General features: G+C 61.5%; 2 protein-coding genes across 2 annotated transcripts; both read right to left on the minus strand.

The window, feature by feature from the left end:
• Positions 1-1,024: 1,024 nt before the first annotated feature.
• On the minus strand, positions 1,025-4,931 carry DCTN3 (dynactin subunit 3). The gene is made up of 7 exons (XM_084305223.1): positions 4,814-4,931; positions 4,613-4,697; positions 3,625-3,711; positions 2,886-2,969; positions 2,659-2,717; positions 1,884-1,943; positions 1,025-1,443 (listed from the first exon to the last, which is right to left on the minus strand). Exons 1-7 carry the CDS (start codon positions 4,904-4,906, stop codon positions 1,354-1,356), a joined length of 558 nt encoding a protein of 185 aa, XP_084161349.1. The 5' UTR covers positions 4,907-4,931; the 3' UTR covers positions 1,025-1,353.
• A 2,796-nt stretch (positions 4,932-7,727) lies between these two features.
• ARID3C (AT-rich interaction domain 3C) lies at positions 7,728-20,422 on the minus strand (the record flags this gene model as incomplete). The annotated part of the gene is made up of 7 exons (XM_084305660.1): positions 20,078-20,422; positions 12,215-12,287; positions 9,503-9,686; positions 9,114-9,358; positions 8,600-8,860; positions 8,372-8,461; positions 7,728-7,870 (listed from the first exon to the last, which is right to left on the minus strand). The coding sequence occupies exons 1-7, from the start codon at positions 20,369-20,371 to the stop codon at positions 7,728-7,730; spliced, it is 1,290 nt and encodes a 429-aa protein (XP_084161786.1). The 5' UTR covers positions 20,372-20,422.
• Between the last annotated feature and the right edge of the window lie 1,615 nt (positions 20,423-22,037).

A 22,037-nucleotide genomic window follows, 5' to 3' on the forward strand; every position in this document is an offset into this window, starting at 1 on the left:
GTTTTCTGGGAGCCTTCCTGCATCGTGTGTGTTGGGGTGAAGAGGGAGGGTGGGCTCAGGGAGACCAGGCAAGGTGTGCTGTCCCACCGGAGGACAACTGGCTTGGACGGGGAAGGGAATAAAACAGGGCTCAGCAGAGGAGAGCCTCGGGGAACAGTGCTGAAGCTGGGGGTGAGGCAGATGTCTCATCTGAAGGGCATCTGCACCTCTGCCCGCAGCACGGGCAACAACCAGGAGGAGCTGGTAGGGTTTTGTTACAGACCGCCTGAACAGGAGGAAGAGATGGATGAGGCATTCTGTGAGCAGCTCACAGAAGGTATTACTAGAGGGCCCGTGAAGAGATTGGGCTCCGATACAGACATGGAGAGAATCAATGCTGCAACCTGAGCGCGATGGAGCATTGCAAGTGCTCCTGACTACTGAGACAACAGTAAGAATGGCTGAGAAAGGGAGGACTCATACCTGGGTAAAAGCATCACATAACCCTGATACCTGACAGACTGCATTAACAAAGGCATTAACAAAGCTGAAACAGTTGAAACTATCTATTGTAAACCTTTAATGTCTCCTTAGAACAATTCTTAATGAATTAATATGTATAAGGGATTGAATTACACAGAACTAGTGTGTTTCCAGGCAGCACTCCCTGGAAGTGGGAGAAACAGTTTGTGATGTTATTGTTTTGTTTGTTTTAGTTATTATTTCTTATTTATTATAGGGTTCTATATACATGTATTTATAGACATGATGTATTCTCAATGAATTAGTGACGGGATAGAGATAGGCTGTGAGCAGCCACCTCCTGCGGATGTCTGTGCCAGTCACTGCTTAGGGAAAGCCACCCTAACGTGGTGGACGGGGCCTCAGTCTCCAGGGCTCACCCACCTTGCTGCTGACCACTTCCCTCTGATGCAGAGGTGTAACATTTCCTCATGGAGTATCAAGCACGGGCAGTACGTACATCTCCCCTCCTGAGCCTGGCCACAGTCTGTGCCGTGGCTGCACCCAGCAGAGGCAAGGCAGGTTGTGTTTCAGGGCTTTATTACGGTCCACAGGAACAGCAGGAAGGGATTTTTAAATACGTTACAAACCAAGACATAAGGAAGTGCAAGATCGACAAACAGAGGCGTATTACAGAACAGCAGGAGCGTGGCTTTCATTCAGGGTGACCGCAGTGCAGCCGCAAGGCCAGGGTGCCCCCAAGAGCCTGCGGTGTCACTCGCAGCACATTCACAGAGCGGGAAGATGCTGAGACAAGAGAGTGCAGGCCGTGCTGCAGCATCTCCTGACTGACCCAAGGCCAGCAGAATCCCAAGGCCCCGGCTGCGGTTCTCTGCACTCCCGGCTCTGCCATCACTCTGCCACAGGTTTCGCTTCCTTGGCTGCTTCCAGCTGTGTCAGTATCTCATTCCACTGGACGAACTGCTTGGACAGAAGCAGGGTCTGGACAATGCTCTTAAGGAAAGAGACGTGGAAACTTCAGGGAGGAAACCACAGAGTACAACCCAAGAATCCCTGGTGGCCTGAGCGCACCATTACAATCCTGATTCCTTTGGAGACAAAAAAAAAAAAAAAAAACACAACAGGGTATGGGAAACTAGGGTGTACAAAACCTACTCAGACAAACTGACAAGGCCTGGAGCCACCACACAGCGCCACACGTTAATGGCAGTCCTGAACAACTTCTGAACAATGCACAGGGTGCATCTCAAAGGGCTTTCTACAGCACGACAGGGACACAAGCACCACCACACCAGAAAGGGCACTGGCCATTAAGCCTGGGGCTGGGGATTGCCTGCTTCCAACATCTGACGGGGTAAGGTGGGCCAGGAGACAGGCAGACAGTTTGGTTGTCAGGCCCAGAGCACCAGCAAGAAGGATACCGTTTTGTTGTAGTCTTCGAGGAGTGCCTTGACACCATCAGAAAACTGCTTGCACTGATCCTGCAAAGAAGAGAGCCTCAGCAAGTCAGCAGTAAATAAACTAAAAGACATCAGTCCTTCCAGCCCCTGGCAGTACAGGGCCAATACTGGGACTAAAGCTCAGGCCATGGCTGCTCAGTGCAGCTGAAAGCATTTCAGCAGACGAGAGGAAGGTTACAAAGAAACACCCGTATTTGGGAAGTGCCAAAGAAGCTGTGCTTGCCATCTGTCTACCTTTGCTCAGTATCCTCAGCTTGTCTCAGAATGAAAACCCACAGGGAGACACTGAAAGGAGGCATTGGGCAATGCCCAGGCTACTCATTGCCACCTCATGGAGTGCTCAAATGGGGAAGGAAAGGGCAAAGAGACAACGTGGTAGTATCAAAACCCCTCCAGAGACTGAAGAAGTGCACCACTTCAGTGTCCCACTGAAAGAGGGAACAGGAGTTGGTTAAAACCACTGCAATGTATTGCATTCAAGCCTTTGTTTTGAGTAGGCTTATTGTAGGCAAAGATTTTTTCCAATTCAGACTCAGTTACCAGAAATCCCGGCTAGCTCTCCCCCTGCAATGCGCTTAAACCTCTTTAAAACTGCAGCACGAATACCCTGGACAAATGAAAGTAAGCAGTATAAACAGGCAATTCAGACAACTGCAGATACAGGGGCATCAGTGCAGTTACCAACACATGGTTCCTTCTCCCTGCTAGTCAAGGCTGCCTCAAGCACTCACGCTACCTGCTGCTGCATCTGGATCTGGGAGAGTCGCTGCAGTTTCGCTGCGTGGTCAGGAACCGCTGGAAGCACAGAACAGAAATCCATTTTGTTTGTTTTGCATCACGTGGGGTAAGTTACCAAGACAAGGAGCATTCCTTCTCCAGGGACAAGGCACAGCAAAAGTCACAGCACAGGCAAAAGCTTGGGGGTGGCACGTGCAGCTCAAACTTGCGGAGGAACAGGCGTACCTTGGATGGAGGCACTGTCTAAGATGGGCTGGAGGTTCTTCACCTGCTCCAAGAGGTCTGCTCGGTAAGGAATGACCTGCTCCTCTGACCAGGGAGAGACAAGAAGGAACATCAGGAAAAGCCAGAGCAGTGTCTTAGCCCCCACCTCACAGACGGGCTTGTCCCTGATCGTCAGCTGGAACACTTGTATTCCAGCTCCTCTGTTCCAGCTGACCCAGCTATACAAAAAAGATTTTTTTTTGTAATTTTATTTAGCCTTTTGTGACGCTCACCCCTGGATTCTCATTCACAGTAACTTAAGTCAGGAGAATCTCCACCAGTTTTCATTCCCAGACTATACCAGAACAAGGCTGAACCAAGTTCTTTGGAAGCAAAAGAGGACAACACCAGAAGGTGTTTCATGTACATCAAAAACTCTGTTTTTTTGACAGGCCTCAGAATATGGGAAGTAGAGTAAGGAAAACTGTTCCAGCTCCAGTTTCTTTTCAACCTTTTATTAATTTACGGTTAAACCAATCAATGCTAGGACCGGAACTGATAAAACTACAGCACAGACATGCACAATGGAGCACTGAGGGTGATGGCTATCCTTGTATAAGTCGCATTTCAGGTAGCTCTACAGAGGATATCCTTCCAAATGTTTATGACTGAGCAAAAAAATAACTCCATCCCAATCAACCTTATTAAAATACAACTTTTGCAGTGCTAAAAACCCGTTCCTTCTCATGTCATGCTGTACCTGCCAAGATGAACTGCTGCTTCATGGTGTCTGGAACAGCCATCCTGTCAATGTACTGCGGGTCAAGGTATTTTATTACATCTTCGACTAGAAGAAAGAATATATTTTAAGGCAAGTAGGAGAAATGTTATCACTTTGACAAGTGCAGTTCCCCATGGGCTACAGAACAAACCTGCCCATTTAAGGTTGCTTTTGCTCAGATTCAGGGGTTTCTGCAACACTTGAAAACAGCTGACTTTAGAAGGCTACAACTGAGAACTTACGAACGAGTCAAATGAAATAACTGCTTTGTTACAGACACCTCCAACACTGAGCTTTTCGTTTGGCAATGACACTAGAGGTGATTGAAATCTGCCTCTTCCTAACCTTGAAATAAAACCAGAGAACTGCCCTCCATCCTGATCCCTAAAGTCCTTTACAGGTACACAGGTTGTATGTTCACACTCAACAGTCACCGCAACCTTGGACCACACCAACACTCCTGATGTTGCTTCTGCATTACTGGGCCATGAAGCTCAGCCACAAGGAGGCTTTATGAGGCAAAGCACGGCTCTAGCGCCTGCAGCTGATGCTCCCTGGTTTGGAGAAGGCTCCTCAGATGTGGCCACAGGTGGTGGTACATGCTCCTCACCACCCCCAGCATACACAACAGGGACAGACACGAGGGCACGGTTAGCCTGAACACGCAAAAACCCCTTCGAGAGCTGTATTTCAGGCAGAGCACACAGCTGTGCACTGTTCCAGACCGAAGGAGCCCGCTCCCCACCTCAGCAGCTCTGGGGAAGAGGCACAAACAGGACGACCCCCTGCTGGGTGACCTGGGGACCAAGCAACAGCACAGAGGCACCGAGGGGGGGACTTTTGGGATCTGGGGAGCACCGAAACGGGGATTTTGGGGTCCGAGGAGGGGATTTTGGGGTCCGAGGAGGGGATTTTGGGGTCAAGGCACGCCCCGCAAGCTGCCTCGGACCCCTCCCGGAGCACTCACTCTTCTTGAACAGGATCTTGACGCGCTCCCTCTTGCCGGCGATGTTGCTCAGCGCCACCTGCACCTTCACCAGCTCGTCCGCCACCTGCGGGGGCGCACAGGGAGGGGGCGGGCCCGTTACCTGCCGCCAGCGGAAGGCTAACGGGTATGGGGGGGGGACAATAAAAACAAAACCGGAGGGGACAGAGCGGGGCCCAGCACCTTACGAGGCTCGCAGGCGCCGCCGCCGAGGCGCTGCTCCAGCTCCTCCAGCCGCCACCGCAGCCGCTCCAGCGCCACCGTCCCCGCCGCCATCTTCTCGCCCGGCCCGGAAGCAGCCCGGCCTTCTCTTCCGCTTTCTGGCACGTCCGCTTCCGGCCCGGTTGCCATGGCGGCGCGTTGCTAGGGGGATGCCGTTGCCATAGCAACGGGCGGGCCTTAATGGCGGCCTTATGGCGGGGGATGGGGGGGGGGGGGGGAGGGGAGAGCTGTGGGGTTTTGGGGGCTCGCAGCCCCCCTGCGGGCAGCCGAGGCCGCTCGATGCTGATTTGCACTGCAGAGGGAGGCTCTGCCTTCAAGGGAGGTCGATAGCTGCCTCCTTGCTGCGGGCGAGAGGCGCTCGGTGGTGTGGAAGGGGGGGAAGATGGGGCTGTGAAGGGCGGGGGGCTGCCGCAGGGCTGCCCCCGGCCCCCCATCGCCCTCACCTTCCCACTATCGACCCACAGGGCCGGTGGAAGTGGTGGCTGCCAGCACTCGGTTATTGGGGTCCCTCATAGGGATTCGATGAGTTCATGGCAGGCGACGCAGCCCAGGCACCTTCTGGGGTCAAGGGGAGAAGCCTGGGGGCCCCCGCAGCACCCTGAGGTGTGCCCCGCTGGGTGTCGTGCTGGGAGACCACAATTGGCACCATTTAATGCCAGGCTGGGCTCCCAGCTCAAACCCGTCTGCTAACAGTGAGCGCCTCATCAGCTGGATGGCTTTGGGGACCTTCCTGTGCCCCTTGCTGAGAGCAAAACCCGCTGTGCCCCGAGAAACCTTGGTCCGTCTACATGTGCTCCTACAGGGAGCGTCTGTACGGGGCCACCAGGCTGTAGGGGGGAGCTGTGGGATGGCCCCAGCAGCGCTGTGACCCCAAAATCTCCTTGGAGGAGCAGGCTGAGGCCCCGTGCGCTCTGCCTTTCTTCCCAGGGATCGATAGCTGGGCTGTGGGAGAGGCATCTTCAGAGGGAAGAGCTGCGCTTTGTTCCACAAAGGCGACAATTAGAAGCGGCCTCGTTAGCAGGAGTGTCTGGGGGCTGCAGCAGGGGCTGGGGGCTGTGCACGCAACGCTGGGCTGTGTTTAGAGGGGACCCACACTCCTGCAGCCCGTGCAGCAGGGCAGGTGGTGTGCAGGAATGCCCAAAATCCCCGTGCTACAGGGTCTGATAACCCACCCCAAAAGCGGGAAGAATTCAGGTGTTCCTGGGGCTTGGGCACTGGGGCTGTGGGGTCACAGGACGAGCCTGAAGCCACCGCACTGGCTTTGTGCAGCCCAGCATGGTGTGCAGCGAATCTGTCCCCACTGCCAGGGGCTCAGAGGGGGCCTCCATCCCTGTCCCCATCTCGGTGGTGGCACAGCGATGCCACGGCCGCCTGCCTGCAGCCCAGCGCTCCTCCTGCCAGCCCGGCTCCATCCCCGCACCCCTCCATCTCCTCCCTCCCGCTCAATTACAGTCCCTGCGGGACGCGGGGAGCGGGCATCGATCCGGGCTGGTTACTCAGGTGACAGCAGCTGTGTCCCCGAGCCCCCCGGGGAGCGTGGCTTCGCACATCGCCCCCTGAGCTGCGTAACGAGGGGGGACGCGGGACCAACTGCGCCCTGCCGGCCCCCTGGGGCCCTGGCGCTCGATGAGCACCGTGGCCGGTGCTGCCCGGCAGTGACAGGGGACGTGAAACCCCAATTAATGCTGCATCGATCCCACTCTCATCCCCTCAGCGGGCTGCAGGAGCCGTGTGCCGGGGCTGAGCCGTGTCACACCCACACAACCCTGACATCCGCACCCCACGGGCACCCGCGGCACCGTGTCGCCCTCATCCCCGGCTCGGTCCTCCAGTTCAGTTCCTTTAATAGTTACACAGAGCCGCGCTGCCGCGGGGTGGGGGCACCGATCCCCGGCCCCCGCTGAGGTAGAGGTGAGCGTCGCCCCGCGCTCGCCTGCTTTGGCACCCAAGGGTGCGGGCGGGTGGAGGAGGTGCCCACCCCCCCGCCCCAACGAGGTAGTTTGGAGCCCCCCGCCCTCCCCCCCAATCCCACTGCCCACCCACCCTCTAATTCCCTTGGGGACCCCAGCATCTGGGTGGGCTTTGGTTGGGGGCACTGCTGGGCCTCCCCTCCCTGCCCTCCAGCAAACCCCTCCCAGTGTGTAAGCCCCCCCATATCCCCATCCGAATAGTCCCCCCTCCCTCCCCACCAGTCCCACCAGTTTCGCCAGTATTTGTCCTCCAGTGTGATCCCACACACACCCGAGGGGTGATCCTGGGGTGGCACAGAGCAGGGGGCAAGGGTGGGGGGGTGCAAATAAAGGGTCTGCAGTGATTGCAGTGAGTGTGCACGGGGCTGTAGGGTGTGTGTAGGGGACACGGTGTGATGTGTGGGGTGGGGGCAGTGTGGGGGGGATGCAGTGCGTGCGTTGCCAGCGTGTACAGGGAACACAGCGTGCAATGAGGTGTGTGTAGGGTGTACAGGGGATGCCACGTGTGCCAATGTGGGGGGGACAGCGTGTGCTTCGAGGTGAGTATAGGGGCTGCAGAGTGCATTGAGGCGTGTACGGGGGATGTGGTGAGTGCATCGAGGTGCCCAGAGGGGCTGCAGAGTGCAGGGGAGCCCAGGCCAGCAGGAGCTGTTTGGGGGCGGGGGGGGGGGGGGTCACAGAAGGCGTGTTTTGGGGGTGCATGCGGGTAGGGGGCCCCACATGTGGGGGTGAGGGACAAAAGGGCCCCGTGGGTGCTCGTGGCTTTGCACGGCCACAGCCCTGCTCAGCACCAGGAGCCACCCAATATCCCCAAACTCCTCTGGGCACATCCCTGCCCCACGGATGGGGGTTCAACCCCCCCAACCCCTCTCCAGGGACCCCGTGTGCTTTGGGGAGCGTCGCCCCTACGGCTTGGCGCTGGCAGGAGTGTGGCTGTGCGAGGGGGCCGGCGGCGGTGGGTTCGGGGTGGCCGTGGGGTTCAGCCGGCTCTGGGTGCTCCCTCCACCGGGGGCCGGCGGGGCTGTGGGCCGGCGGGCAAACAGGACGCCTGGGGAGCGAGAGAAATGGGGTTAGGGACCGGCACCCCCGGGGGCTTCAAACCCCATTGCCCTCGGTGTCTCCCTGTGCTGCCACCCATCCCCTTGTCGCCTTACACAGCCCGCCGAGGTGGCCCGGGACCCTGTGGCTGGTGGCCTCGCGTGCTTCTGAGCCCTGACCTTTCTGGCTCGTTAAATATTTATCTGCTGGAGGAAAAGCTGTCTGCTTTAACTGGGGGGGCTTTTAGCTCCTCTCAGCCCAAGTCTGTCCGTCCGCTGTCCGTCTGTCCCACAATTTGGCCGTTCGCTGCCAGCCCCTCCTGGGGGACAGCTGCTGGCCTGGCTGCCCCCCTCCTTTTCCTGCCCCCTCTCCCCGGGCCCTGCCACTTCATTACGATGGATTTTATAGTAAAGACATCAGATTGAAGGAAGGACTTGCTGGCCAGGCAGTGGCTATAAGTTATTGGATTTCCCGGCCGCAATTACACGGGGCAAGCGGCCCTTCTATTTACCTGTGTAGACAACTCCATTTATTTCTATTGACATGTTGATACTGCTAATGCCGTTGGTGGACAGGTTCAATGCGGTCTCCTGTCTGTCATCTGGGGGAAGGAAAGACCAATATGAGCACCAGAAGAAACAGAAGCGACCTGCCGGAGGGAGCCACGGGGCCCCGTCCTCCCCGGGCAGCCGCGTTCCCCCCCACAAGGGTGTCAGGGTAGGGGGCTGCAGGGCGCTACCTCGGTTGGAGACCTTGATGTTCATGGGGAACTGCGAGGCCACGGCCAGGAGGTTGTGCTGCAGAGCCTGCTGCATCAGCCGCTGCTGCTCCTCCGCCGTCAGGGCCACCTTCTTCTCCGGGGGCTCCCCCGTCTCCAGCTTCTCCCGCAGCTGCTCCAGCACCGCCGCCTGCGAGGCCGCTGCTGCCGCCTGCGCCGCGGCCAGGTGGTGTCCGGCCAGCCCCACCGGGATGGCGATGCGCCCCGGCACCGCGCCGTCCTCTGCAAACACGGGGAGAGCTCAGCCAGACCCCATCCTCGCCGCCCCACCTTGCCGTCCCCGCGCCACAGAGCAGGGTGGGCACGGAGAAGGGGCTGCCAGCTCCACATCGGGGCTTGGGCCCAGCTCCACAGCCGTCCCCTCTCACCCCAGAGGGGACCAAAAGAACAAAATCGTTCTTTTTTTCTCCCACCTGGGAGAAGCAGCATCCCCGGTGGGGATGCCCGAGGCGGGGCAGCCGTGGTCCTCACCCACCTTTCTTCACGCCGTGCGCTTGGCCCATCTGGCCGCAGCTGTGCGTGGAGATGCTGAGGGCCGGCAGGGGCATTTTGGGGGAGCCCAGCAGGGTCGGGGTGCCGGCGGGCGAGTAGTTGAAGAGCGCGGCGCCGAACGTCTGCCTCCGTCCCTCCCGCCGGTTGCTGTCGATGGCAGCCTGCAGCTCCCCGGGCGAGCTGAGCGCCCGCTTCTCGCATTCGTAGGGGTACAGGTACTTCATGTATCTGCGTGGGGAAGGCAGCCGGGATCACAGCCAGCACCGAGCACCTCCCAGACAGCCCCAAAACGAGCAGGGACCGGGCTGGGGACAGCACCCGGGCACGGTGGGAGCGCTCTGTCCCCCCTTAGGGGACACCCTGGGTGCTCACTGCGTGCGGAGGGTGAAGGCAGCGCTGGTGATGGAGGTAGGTAGGTTGAGGCCCTTGGTGATCTCCCGCCAGATCTTCTTGTTGATGACTTCCACCAGCCCGCCCTTGTCCGTCACCAGCCGGTACAGCGTGTAGAGGTCCAGCACTTGCTTGGCCATGATGGGGATGCGGTTCACGGGCGTCCCTTCGGGCCAGGCGAGTCGGGAGAGAAAAGGGTGAGGGGTGAGCCCACGGGGACCCTCACCCTCTGGGGACACGGCCCCTGCCTTGTCCCCACGGCCACCGCAGGCACTGGCTGTCCCCAGAGCTGTCAGAGCCCCCTCCCCACCTCCCCAGCACCCCAAAAATAGCCCCGCGGTGCCTGGGGGCAGTGCTTCAGGCAGGTCAGGCAGGGCTGCAGCAGGGCAGAGGAGGGATGAGCATCCTGTCCCGTCCCCTCCTGTCCCACCCCGCCCCGTATTTATTCCCTGCCGGGGTGCGGGTGGTATCGGAAACCCATCCATTTCGCCAGGGGAGGCTGTCACGGCCGCGCTTCGCCCCTCAAACGAAGCCGTCACTCACCGCCGTCCTCCAGCATCCCTAATTTATGGCCCCGATATTGGCTCGGCTTCTTCGCATAAGCCTGAAAAATGAGCTCTTTTTATTCCTTTACTGAGTTCATTTAACTTTTTTTTTTTTTTTGTGTGTGTGTGTGTGTGTGTCTGTGTTGTTTGCTAGATCAGAAAGGGGGAGAGGAGTTTTTCCTCCTGGGAAGAAAGCAGAGATATCGACTTGATATCTGCTGGCGGTCCCTCACCAGCCCTGCTCAGCACCGGCCCCATCGCTCCCACTCGGGGGTCTCCCCATCACCCCCAAAGCTGCGAACGAGTTTGTGGGTCCCAGAGCCAGATCGATGCCCTCCGGACTTCTTCTCTCCCCCCTCCCTGGCCGCGGTGGCTAATGAAAGCTGCTGGCAATTAATCTCGGGGCCGCACAGAGCGGGCGGCCGGTGCCCGTCCCGCTGACAAAGGGACCTGTCTGCGTCCCGCAGAGTGATGGCCCCGGCAGCGGCCGGGGTGCGCGGCACAAAAGCCCGTGGAGGTGGCGGGGCCATTGTGCCGCTGCAATTAGCTCCGGGATTGATTAATGATGCCACGTTATCGGCAGGGCCCTCGGCTCGGCGTGGGGACGGGGAGGGTGCAAGCGTGGGGGGATGCGCAGCCCCTTCCTAGGGCTCGCCATCCATCCCTCACCCGCTGCCACCCTGGGGACGCAGCCCCCTGCCCGTGAGCCCCTGGGTGCCACAGGGGCACCCACACCGGCTCTCGGCAGCACCCAGCTCTGAGGGTGCCCCCCTTGCCTGTCCCCGGAGCTGCAGCACCCACCTCCACCCGCTGTACCCCCCCGGGGTCACCCCAAGATGTCACCCGGCCCGGGGAGGGGACAGGAGCGGGACTGGGGAGCACCGGGCTCCCTCCTTCCTCCCCGCACCACCAGGCAGCTCGCTTAATTAGCCCCGGCCCCAATGGTGAGGGAGTTAATTAGCTCTGGAGAGAGAGATAATGAAGCCGCTGAGCAGCCCATGAATCTTGTGGCCCCGATGGATGCTGAGGGGGGGAGATGAGGGTCGGGCAGTGCCAGTGCTCCCCCGGCTCCCCCCAACCTGCCCCACAGCTGGGGGGCACCCACAGCCCACGGGGCAGCACCCAGACCCCGTCCACCTCCAGCCACGCTCTGCTGGGAGCCCCATGGCCACGGCAGCCCCACATGGCACAAATTTGTGGGGTCTCAGCCCCCCAAAAGCCGGGTGCTGCTGCCCCGCGGGTGGGCACCCACCCTCACCAACACTCCCAAAAGCAGGCTCGGGGCCGACCGCCCCTTCCCAGCCGCCCTCACCCCACACACAGCCAGCTCCAGCCCCCCTCCGCAAGCCTTCCCCCGTTAATTAGCTCGGCATTAACCTCTGCCTGGGGTTTACTGGCTATCGAGCGGCGTGTTCATTAATCCACACACCGGCAAAAGGCTCTAATTAATACAGCCGGCCGCGCTCGGCAACTTTTAATTGTCGCGGGCCCGGATGGGGAGGGCGAAGGTTAAAGCATTTATCGAGTCCCCGGGAGCTGGCTCGTCCCCGTGCCGATAGCAAAGATTTCCGATGGGGCCGGGTGGGCTGGAGGGCTCTTAACCCCTGGGCCCCCGCGCTGCTCCTGCAGCCCCCTGGCAGCGCTCGGGTATGGCTCTGAGCACCCAAAAATTGGCATCGCTAACGGGGGTTGCTCACGGGCGCTGCTAACGGGCGTTATTAATTGGCATGGCCACCAGGCATCGCTGTAAGGCACTGCAAGCGGGCATCCCCGCTGGGTGACACTGCTGGGCATGGCTAATGGGCGTAATTAATGGGTTTTGCTAACGGACTTTGCCAAAGGGCTCTGCTGCAGCCCTACCGCGCCTCTCCGGTGGGCACTGCTGGTGGGCATCAGCACGGGGCACCACCACCAGCCCAAATTCGGGGTCCCAGCCCCTCCGGCTGGCAGCACCCTGCTAGGAGGGTGTGTGTAAGCGTGGATTTGAGGGATGTGGGGTGCAGGGTGCAGGAGATGCGGGGCACGGAGGCAGAGCTGAGCCCCACGTGCGTGCCAGTGGCCAGCTCTGCCAGCCTGGTGGGGTGCAGCTCGCAGAGACGAGCCCCAAACCGGCGGCTGGGGGGCACCCACCCGAGCCACCCACCTTTACCTCTCTTCTGCATGAAGCTGAAGAGGTCATCCAGGAACTCCTTGCGTTTCGGGTCCTCGTCCAGTTCGTAGAGCTGGGGAAGGAAAGGTGTCAGCACCGCCGGCACGTAGGCAGGGGGATGGCAGGGGACAGTGCCGGGGAGGGGGACCCTGCTGGCACCTGGCATCACCCTTTTAATCCCCCCAGCTCTCCCCAAAATGATTCCCTGACACATCCCCGGGCTTGGATCTGCCGTGGGCTCCCCACCTGCCCTGCACCCTGGCTGCCTCCGTGCCTCAGTTTCCCTGCCCCGGAGGCGCGGAGCCCCGTGGCAGGGCAGGATGCGGCCGCGCCGCGCTCGCAGCCGGGGCTCGGCTGATTCCAGCACAGCGCCTCGGTGACCATGACAAATTGGAGACCGCCAGATCGATGGCCCAGCAGTAAAAGTCAGAGCACATGAAGGAAAAATTAGCACCAATCGAAGGCGCTATAGACACCGATTCCTCCCAGCGAGCCCGGCAAGAATTTAAAGCCATTGAAAAGAAACAAAACTCAGCAGTCCAGAATGGATTTCCAAAACATATACAAAGAAATGCAAGCTGGAAAACAAAGTCAGGCACAAAATAGAGTCGTTTAAAAAACAATTGTGCTGGGAAAGGCCGTTAAAAACCAATAGGAGGGGAGGCCCCCCCTCCACAGGGCACATAATTCACGGGCAGATAAAGGGAGATGTGAGGATGTGGGGGTGCGGGGACACAGGGACGTGGGGATGGGGATGTGAGGACATGAGGACAAGAGGACACAGGGACATGGGGACAAGGGGACACAGGGACGTGAGGACATGGGGACGTGAGAAGATGGGGATGTGAGGATGTGGGGATGTGGGACGTGACTCTGCTCTCTGTTCCCATCGCTGGGCAGACACTTCTGCACAGCCCTCAGCACCGTTTTCGAGTGCTCCGTGGTGCTCTGCTGCTGTCCCTTCCTCCCCACGAGCTCCCTGTCCCTGTCACCCTCCTCCCCATCCCCTGCTGAAGCTCACGCTGGGAGCAGCGCCCTGGGAGCCCACGTTTCCCTGCCTGGCCACCAGCCCAGCCCCTACCATCCCTCCTGCTGCGGGACATCAAGCCAAGACCTTCCCAGGGGTCTCCCAGTGGGGGTGTCCAGCAAGACCCCCACTGTATTTCTGCTCCCACAAAGCCCAGGCGTGCTCCCCACCACCGTGCGCCCGCAGCCCCCAAACAGGTGTGACCTCCAAGTGCTGGGACCTCTTCTCCACCATATATTAACCTCTAACCTTTTATCTGCGGGGCAGCGAGACACAAAAACACATTACATCAAGCAGGGAGCAAAGGTCGGCTTTTAAGAGGAGACGAGAAATGAGTGAGGAGCAGGGGATGTGCTGGCACGGCCCTCGGGCGCGTGGGGGTGCGCTGGGTGTCCCGTGAGATTTGGGGATGCTCAGGCCGGAGAGGAGGTGGGTTTGGGGGATTTCTGCTGCTGGCAGGTGGGCTGGGTCCCAGGCAAAGCAGGGTATAGGATCCAGGCACTGTGGGTGCACAGGGGTGGCATGGGAGTGGCCTGCAGGCAAAGAGGGTCCCCCCAGACACCCCCAGCCCCAAGAAAGGTGCCATCTTCATCACCTGCCACTCACCCTCCTCCTCCTCTTGCAGGTGGGCACTGCAGTGCCCCCCCAGCCTCCTTTGGGGACCAGCCACTGGAGCAGCAGAGCACAACCCCACAGGGCCACGCACAATCCCATACAGGTGCACGCTACCACAGACGGGGACGCACAGCCCCACGCAGGCATACACAGTCCTGCACGAGCATGCACAGCCCTTTATGGGCTTGTGAAGGGATGCAAGACATGGACTCCTGATGGCTCTTGAACGTCTGTTGCCCTTTCTCACTACTACATCTACTTTCCCTGTAGTCCCACGTGCCCGGATCTGTCACACAGTGGGTTAGAGACCCCCAGACACGCGCCTCGAGCCAGCCAGCAATCGGCCACTGCCCAAAGCTCATCCCGAGCACCGCAGCCAATTTACTTTATCTCAGCCTCGCTCTAAGTTTTTGCTTCTACCGCTTGTTTCCCCATTATCTCTAATTCAGGGACGTGTGAAACTGCGCGGAGCCACCTGCGAATTCCTTTCCCACAGGCGTGCACAAGGGTGCGCACAACCCCACGCGAGCACATTCAGCCACCCCAGGGGGAAGGCACCCTGCACATCCCTGCAGGAGCACAGCTTGCAGGCTGGCCAAGGCACACACGAGTGTGCACAACCCTGCATCGGTGCACACGCAACCTGCACGAGCGTGCGTGGCCCCGAACCCATTTGCAAAAAGCTTACAAGCACACATCCCCATGTGGGCACGTACAATGTTGTATGGATGTGCCTGGCCTCATACAGGAATGTACAATCCCAAATGGGCACGCACAGCCCCAAATGGATACACACAGTCCCAAATGGGCACGCACAGCCCCAAATGGATACACACAGTCCCAAATGGGCATGCACAGCCCCAAATCGGCACGCACAACCCCAAATAGACACGCACAGCCCCAAATGGGCATGCACAGCCTTTCATGGGTACACCTACTCCCTATTAGCATGCATAACCCCAAACGAGCACGCACAGCCCTGCATGGGCACACACCCCAGGTGGGGACACAGACCCCGGGGGGGGGACGTGGACCCCTAGAGGGCCACCCCATCCCAGACAGGGTCACCCCCCGCATGCCCACGCCGCGCACCTCGAGCAGGGGGCAGTTGTGCAACACGAGCAGCGGCTCCTGCTTGCGGTGACCTATGAGCAAGGACCCTTTTAATCGTGTTTGTATTGATATAATTAGTAACTCATTTAACGCCATCGATGTAACTATATTCCTCTATAAACACAAGTATTAAACTGTCAAGCCCAGGGATCGATACCCCGCCGGTGCGCAGCTCTGCTCTGCTCTGCGGACCTCGGGGACCCCGTCTGCGGGGCTCGGCCCCCCAAAAAAACACAGCATCCCCAGTGCCAGCCCGGTGCAGCCACTTGGGGTGTCCTCGGCCCCAAACCAACACGGGTGCAGCTCTGGCCATGCCCGGGCATCCTGCTCACTGCCAGCATCCCATCGCCATGGTGACGTCTTGATTCCTTAAGGGATGGGGATAACGGGGCTGGCCGGGCAGGTTAAAGGGCAGCGGGTCGAACACGGTTTATTAACGGGATGTGAATAGACCTCGTGCCTCCCCCGCCGCCTCACCACAATTAAATGACATCGTTAGCACACTTGCTAACCCCGGAGGTGCCTCTCCCGGCTCTGGGGGGCTTGCAGGGGTGGAGCTGGGGTCTCCAGTCCCCCATGGCCCAGCTGATCCCAAAAGGAAGGGGTGCAAAGCCCCTCCAGGCTGCCCCGAGGAGCACTTCCAAGGGAAGCGATCGCAGCGGGGACCCCCGCAGTCCCCGCTCGGCTGCCACCTCCCGCCGGCAGCCAGGGCTCAGATCAGCAACCAGGATTTAATCCACTTAATACGGGCTGCATCGATCCCGAACCCTGCTTGGCTCCCCCCTGCCTCGCGTCCCCCCCAACCCCGAGCCACTTAATATGCACCGCATTGATTAGCCGCCCTGCTAATTTTTCCATCCGGCTGCTGCTCACGCAGGGAGCCCAGGAGATGCAATTCCCCACGTCCCCCCCCGGCCCCCAGCACGCTGCAGGTGGCCGAGCACCAACGGGGTCCTCTGGAGACCTCGGGCTCTTTTGGGGACCTCGCACCCCTTTGGAGCATCACTGCACCTCCCAGCTGGGTGTCCCTGGTGCGTGGCCAGGTGCACGCACACCGAGTGCCCCCCGTGTCCCAGTGGGACTGGGGAGCCACCAGTGCCTCCATTTACCCACAGCCCTGCCACCACCCAGCCTGAATGCACCCCAAGAGCGAGCACAGGAGCTGGGGGCTCTGGGACTCCCCTCCTGGGGTCCCCCCCATCCTGTAGCTCGCTCCCCGCCGGGCACCAGCCACCCCTGACCTTGCGCCGTTAATAAGTTAATGGTTACGGGACGGCTCTGCCCGGGTGCCGGCTGCATTTGCAAATGCTGCTGGCTGACGGGGGGGGGCTCTGCCCCGATCCCACAGCCCCCACAGGGGCCACACTCCCCCCGGTGTCCCCATCCTCAGCATTAACCCCTTTGGCACAGCCAGACACCCCCATGCCGGATGTCCCCAGCCCGTTCTCAGCGCCCCCTCCCCAAAACCATTCTCCGTGCTTAATATTTAACGGGGCTTTATAGAGCAGCAGGTTTAATCAGCGCTGATAGCACGGCGGATCCGGCAGGCCATTAAAACCCCCTCCCTGCCGCCGCCGGTCCCTGCCTGGGGAGCTGCCTGCTGCAAACATTAACCCGGCTCGGGGCAAGGTGAGGGACTGTTTGCTCGTGGCGCCGGCCTTGGGACGGCAGCCCCCGGCCCCGGGGTGAAGGGGGGGCTCGTGGGGTTCACCCCCACGCAGCTGCACACCCCCGTGGGTGTCCCAGTGGGGCCAGCTCCCACCTCCCCATGGCTGAATCCCCGCTCCCTGCCTCACCCTGCCCACCCCGCTGCAGGCACAGGGGCTCTGCTTCCATCATTAACCCAATTAGTGGATTATCGGGGGCAGGAGCTAGAGAAGGGACGCACACCCCCATACCCATCGCTGACATCCGATTACAGGGTGGCAGCTGGGGACAGAGCTGGGGGCAGCTGTGGGGTGGGGACCCCCAGAGGGGATGCACGGGGTCCTGCCAGCCCCAGCTCCCCTCCTCTCCCCACACTTGGTGCTGCCGGGGGGGACACACTGCTGTCCCCATCTCTCCATGAGCTCGTCCCCAGCTCCCACAAGAGCCGGGGCTGCTGTCGCTCCCCTCCCGCACGCAGCGCCTGTCTCCTCACACCCTTGATTAGTTTTTACACCTCCTCCTCGGAGCCCCAGCACAGAGCCCCAGGGAGCTGCGGTCGGGGGGCTGGGGCTGCGGTGGCTGCTGAGGCTCCCGGCACCCCCAGACCGCAGCGGGGATGGGGCTGGCACCCCCTGGGCACATGAGGATGGGGAAAGAAGTGTCGAGGGGGCCAGCCCCAAACCCTGCCCAAAACACCCGTGGGTCCATATGGCTCCATACATGCACAGTCATGGGGTCTCGCAGGGGTCTGTGCACACGTGGGTGCTCGTGTGGGTCCACAAACACACGGGCTCACAAGCACACACCCGCAGGGACATTTATATATCCACACACTCACATCCACACCCATAACACCCCCGCGGGCACCCCGGGAGCCCCGCTGCTCACTCTGGGCTGCTGCTCACCGGGGATTACCGCCCTGACCCTCAGAGCTTCAGCCCCGCTCCCCCCGCAGCCCCCTCGCCGCAGGTGGTCCCGACCCCGGGATGAGCCCTGCCCGCAGCTCTGTGGTCGAGAAATCTGCCGGCAGCCGCGGCCAGGAACAAACACGGCGCCCGTCCCGCTGCGGTGTAACCAGAGACCCTCTAATTCAGCCCCGGGAGCCCTGCGGTTGTTGTTGCTGCACCTGGGTGGAAGATGCGCCGGGAGGAGGAGGAGGAGGAATGGGGCAGGGCGACCACCTCCTTCCTCCCCACGGGGATCCGCCGCGAGCTGCATCCGTGGGGACAAACCCGATGGAGAAAGCAACAAGGAGAGAGCAAGGAGAGGGCGAGCGATGCCGGGCTCTTGCCAGCCACCTCCAAGGCAAGCGTGTGCCCCAAAACGCACACAGATCAGAGCAGAGGTCCTGCTGGCCCCCCAAATTCATCCCCCAGGGAATGTCCCCATGTATTTCCCCCGGGCGACCTGCAGTTTGCCTTTTAACCTCCACCACCCCCCTCGTCAGTCCCTTCCCAACCTGTTCTCCAGGCTGGGCCAGACACAGCCCCGCAGCCTGGGGAGGGACCAGGGGACATGTCCCCCCCCCACCAAGAAGGTGACAGGGGTGGGACAGAAGTGACAGCCACCCCGCAGCCCCTGGGGCAAGCCGGCAACGCAGCCTGCCCCAAACTGCCACCCTTATGGGGCAGCACCACAAAAATCTCCTTTCCATTCTCCCATCCCATATAAGCCATCCAGCAGCAATCAGTCCCTTGGTCCCTATGCACCTGGGGGCACCAGGGACATGTCCCCTGTCCCCTGGCTGGCTGGGACAAGCCCCCAGCTGGGAAATCCACGCACAGGACACGAGGAGGTAGCAAGTGAGCAGCCAGCTTCACCCCAGGAGCCTGATCAGGATTTATCCCCCCACCCCGAAGCCCCCTTCGATCCGTCCCCTCGCGTTTACACCGCGATTTGCTCCCGGCAGCAGCCGGCTTCGCTCCTGCCCTGACCAGGGGCAGGGTGTGGGACCAAAGGAGAAGAAATGCCTGGGATGCCTTCTCTCTGCAAAGCCTCCCCGGCCCCGGGAGCGAGGGAGGAGCCGCGTCCCACCTCCTGCCTGACCCCGGGAACCGGACAGTCAGCCTTTTTCTGCGCAGCGGGCTGTAACGTTACACTTCCCCCCCAGATACACTCAGCCTATGCAGCGCACCCACCCCGCAGGTGGCCGGGCTCCCCGGCACCACGGCTCTGAGGTGCTGAGGTCCCAGGGAATTGGGGACCTCGCTGTGCCGTGCGATGTCCGGGCAGAAAGTCTGGTCCCCGTCCCCTCCTGCTGGGGGTGAGCACCGCGGGAAGTGTCCCCGTCCCTGCGCACCCCGCAGCATCAGGTGGATGTGAGGACGTCCTGCTGTCCCCTGAGCAGTGCCAGGCTAAAAAGCCCTGCAGCAGACACACGGGGACATCTCTGCCCGCTCCGTCCCTTCGCTGCACCCTCCCTGCTGTGAGCATCACCGCTCCGTCTCACCACAACCCCAAGGAGCACACCGGGAGCGCAAACCCGAGCGGTGCTGTGCGACCTGTGCTCACACCCCTGCACCCGCGGCGTGCACACCAGGGCTTGCACAACCCAGCAGGGAGGTGTCCATGCGAGGGGGCATGGTATTAAATACAGAGGCCTTTTCTCTGCCCTATATCCGAGCCCCACAGGCCCAGTGATCCCTGAGATGTCTGCGCCACTGAGAGCAAAGGGATGGGGTCAAGGTGCCAGCCCATATAAGAATTATCAGAAGCCCAAATAAGACGAATCAGAGAACGCATCCAGCATCCACAACACATCCCAGCCCTCACAGAAACACATGGGAGCTCAGCTCCTGGGGTGACCGTGCACCAGGACCCTCGTCACATCCCCTTGGCAGCAAGACACGAGGGGAAAGCCGAATCCTGTCTCGAAACCAAGGCTGTCCCTGAGGGTGCTGCTCCACCTGCCCCCGCTGCCCCCTCCATCTCTGCCTGGGGACCTTTCAAAGCCTGTAGGGACAGGGGACACCCTGTTTTACCCCAGGGGGGACAGAGCTTGCCATGAGTCAGGGCGGGCATGGGGAGGTGCCTGGATGCTGGGCACCCCGTTGTGCCCCAGGGCATCCTCCCAGCCCCATGGGGCCGGAGGCGAGCGCAGGGACCTGGGGGCAGGCAGAGGGGACGGGGGGCAGGTGGGGGACAGGGACAGGGTGCGACAGGGTTTAGGGTGGGGGGAGATGGAGAGCACAAGAGGATGCCTGTTGGGGTGGGATGAAGGACAGGGGCGGTGCAGAGAATTTGGGGTGGGATGGGGGTGCTGGGGTGCACGGGCTGCCTGGGATGCAGTTTGGGGGCAGTGGAAGGGGATTTGGGGGGGTGTCCCATTTCGGGCGGCGCAGAGATGATGTCTGGGGGAACGAGGGGGGTGTGGGGGATGTCTCCTCGGGGCAGGACAGGGATGGGGGTAGGGGGCAGCGGGGACGCCAGGTTGGGGGGTCGCGGCGCCGGGCGCTGCTTACCTGCTTGAACTGCTCCTCGTAGGTCCACTCGTGATGCGGGGCGGGCGGCGGGTCCCGGGGCTCCCCTTCCTCCTCCTCCTCTTCCTCCTCCTCCTCTTTCTCCTCCTCCTCCTCCTCCTTCTGCCCGGTGGCGGGGGGCGGCGGAGCGGGGCCGGGGGCCGGGCGGCGGCGGGGGGCGGCGGGGGGCGGCGGAGCGGGGCCGGGGGCCGGAGCGGGCTCGGCCGGGGGTCGTCGGGCCGGGCCGTCGGGGCTGCGGGCCAGGCGGGCCGCCTGCTGCCGCTGCAGGCTCTCCATCACCGCCGCCAGCCGCAGCCCCCCCGGCGGCCCGGACCCCCGCGGTGGGGCGGCCGGCTGCGGGCACAGGGCACGGCCTCAGAGGACGAGGAGGAGGAGGAGGAGGAAGAGGAGGAGGAGGAGGGAAGGGAGGAAGCACCCCCACCCTCCCTCTCTCTCTCTCCCACCACCCCCCCCCCCCCCCACCAGCCACCCCGGGGGCCGTGCACCAAAAGTTGAAGGAGCCGGCGCTGCGCGGTTTGGGGAGGGGGCGAAGCCACCGGGACCCCTCCCCGCACCCCCCCCACCCCCCTTTTGGGGGTCCCTCCCGAGACGGCTCCGTGCGGGGACCCCCGCCCCGCTCCCACCCGCGACCGCGTCTTCCCAGGACCCCCATAATCCCACCCCCAGCCCCCCTTTTTTCCCCCGTTTCCCCACCCCAGGGGGCACCGCGTCCTACCGCTGGAGAGCGAGGGGGGAACCCCCTTTCCCCACCGGGATCCCCCAAATCCCAGCGACCCCATCCCGTCCCCAGCGGGACCCCCTTGCTCCCGGGGCCCCTGCGGTCCGTCCCGTCGCGGGGTGGCCCTCACCGGGGCGGCTTTGGCCACCAGGCTGGGGGTCCCCACCATGCCGCCGGCTCCCAGGGCTCCCCCCGCCGTCCCGGGGGCACGGCCGCTGCTCCGCCCGGCCCCGGCCCGCCGCTCACATGGCGCCGCGCCCGCCGATATTTCTTTTATTCCGCAGCAGATGAGAGAAGGTGGGAGGGATTTTTTTTTTTTTTCTTCCCCTTCTTTTCTTTCTTTCTCTCTTTCTTCCTTTTTTTTTTTTTTTTTTTTTTTTTTCCTTTGCAACAAGTGGCAGGCGGGCAGCAACACCCCCTCCCCGCTCCCATTTGCTAGCGCACGGCGAAGGGAGGCATCCGGGGAGGGCCCCGGGGTCTGGAGGGTTAGGGGGGGGGGGGCGGGGGGGGAGCTGTGTGTGCACGAGTGGGTGTGCACGCGTGGGGGTGCCTGCACGCCTGGGTGGGCGCTGGGAGCACGGGGTGCAAGTTGCAGGCGTGTGGCTGCGTGTGCAGGGGGACTGCGCTTGCACGCACGTGTGCTGCTTGTGGGGAGGTTGTGTGCTCCGTGGGTGCACGCAGGGTGTGAGCACACGTGTGCTTGTGCACAGCGAGGGAGGCGAGCACCTTGCATGGGTGTGTGTGCATGCAACGGGTGTGTAAATGTATTGCAATGGGGGTTTGAGTGCATGCAGCGGGGGTGTGTGTGCATGCAATGGGTGTGCACTGCACGTGTGCATGCACACACGTTGTGTTTACAGCACGCGTTTATCCTGGGGAGCACAGTCCGTGCACACGTCGTGCATTCACTTGCACACACACACACACGCACACATGCAGCTCTGTGCACGGCTGGAGGGGCCAGGCGTGTGGGTGTGTGCACGTTTGCACACTGCTGGGGTCAGAAATAAGGGTTTACGTGCGCCTGCCGGGGCTGGGCGTGTGCGTTTTGTGTGCTTACCTGTAGGTGTGTGCAGACGGGGCTGGGTGCGGGTGCACTGTGTGCACAGGCAGGTGTGTGCACGCGTGTGTGGATCAGAGGGGGTGTGTGCACCCGCAGTGCTTGTCCCTGGGTGGGTACAAAGGGGAGGGTGAAGCAAGCAGCAAGCAGGGAGCCCTGGCCTC

Source organism: Netta rufina, assembly GCF_964035555.1.
Source record: "Netta rufina genome assembly, chromosome: Z".
Classification (NCBI taxonomy): Eukaryota; Metazoa; Chordata; class Aves; order Anseriformes; family Anatidae; genus Netta; species Netta rufina.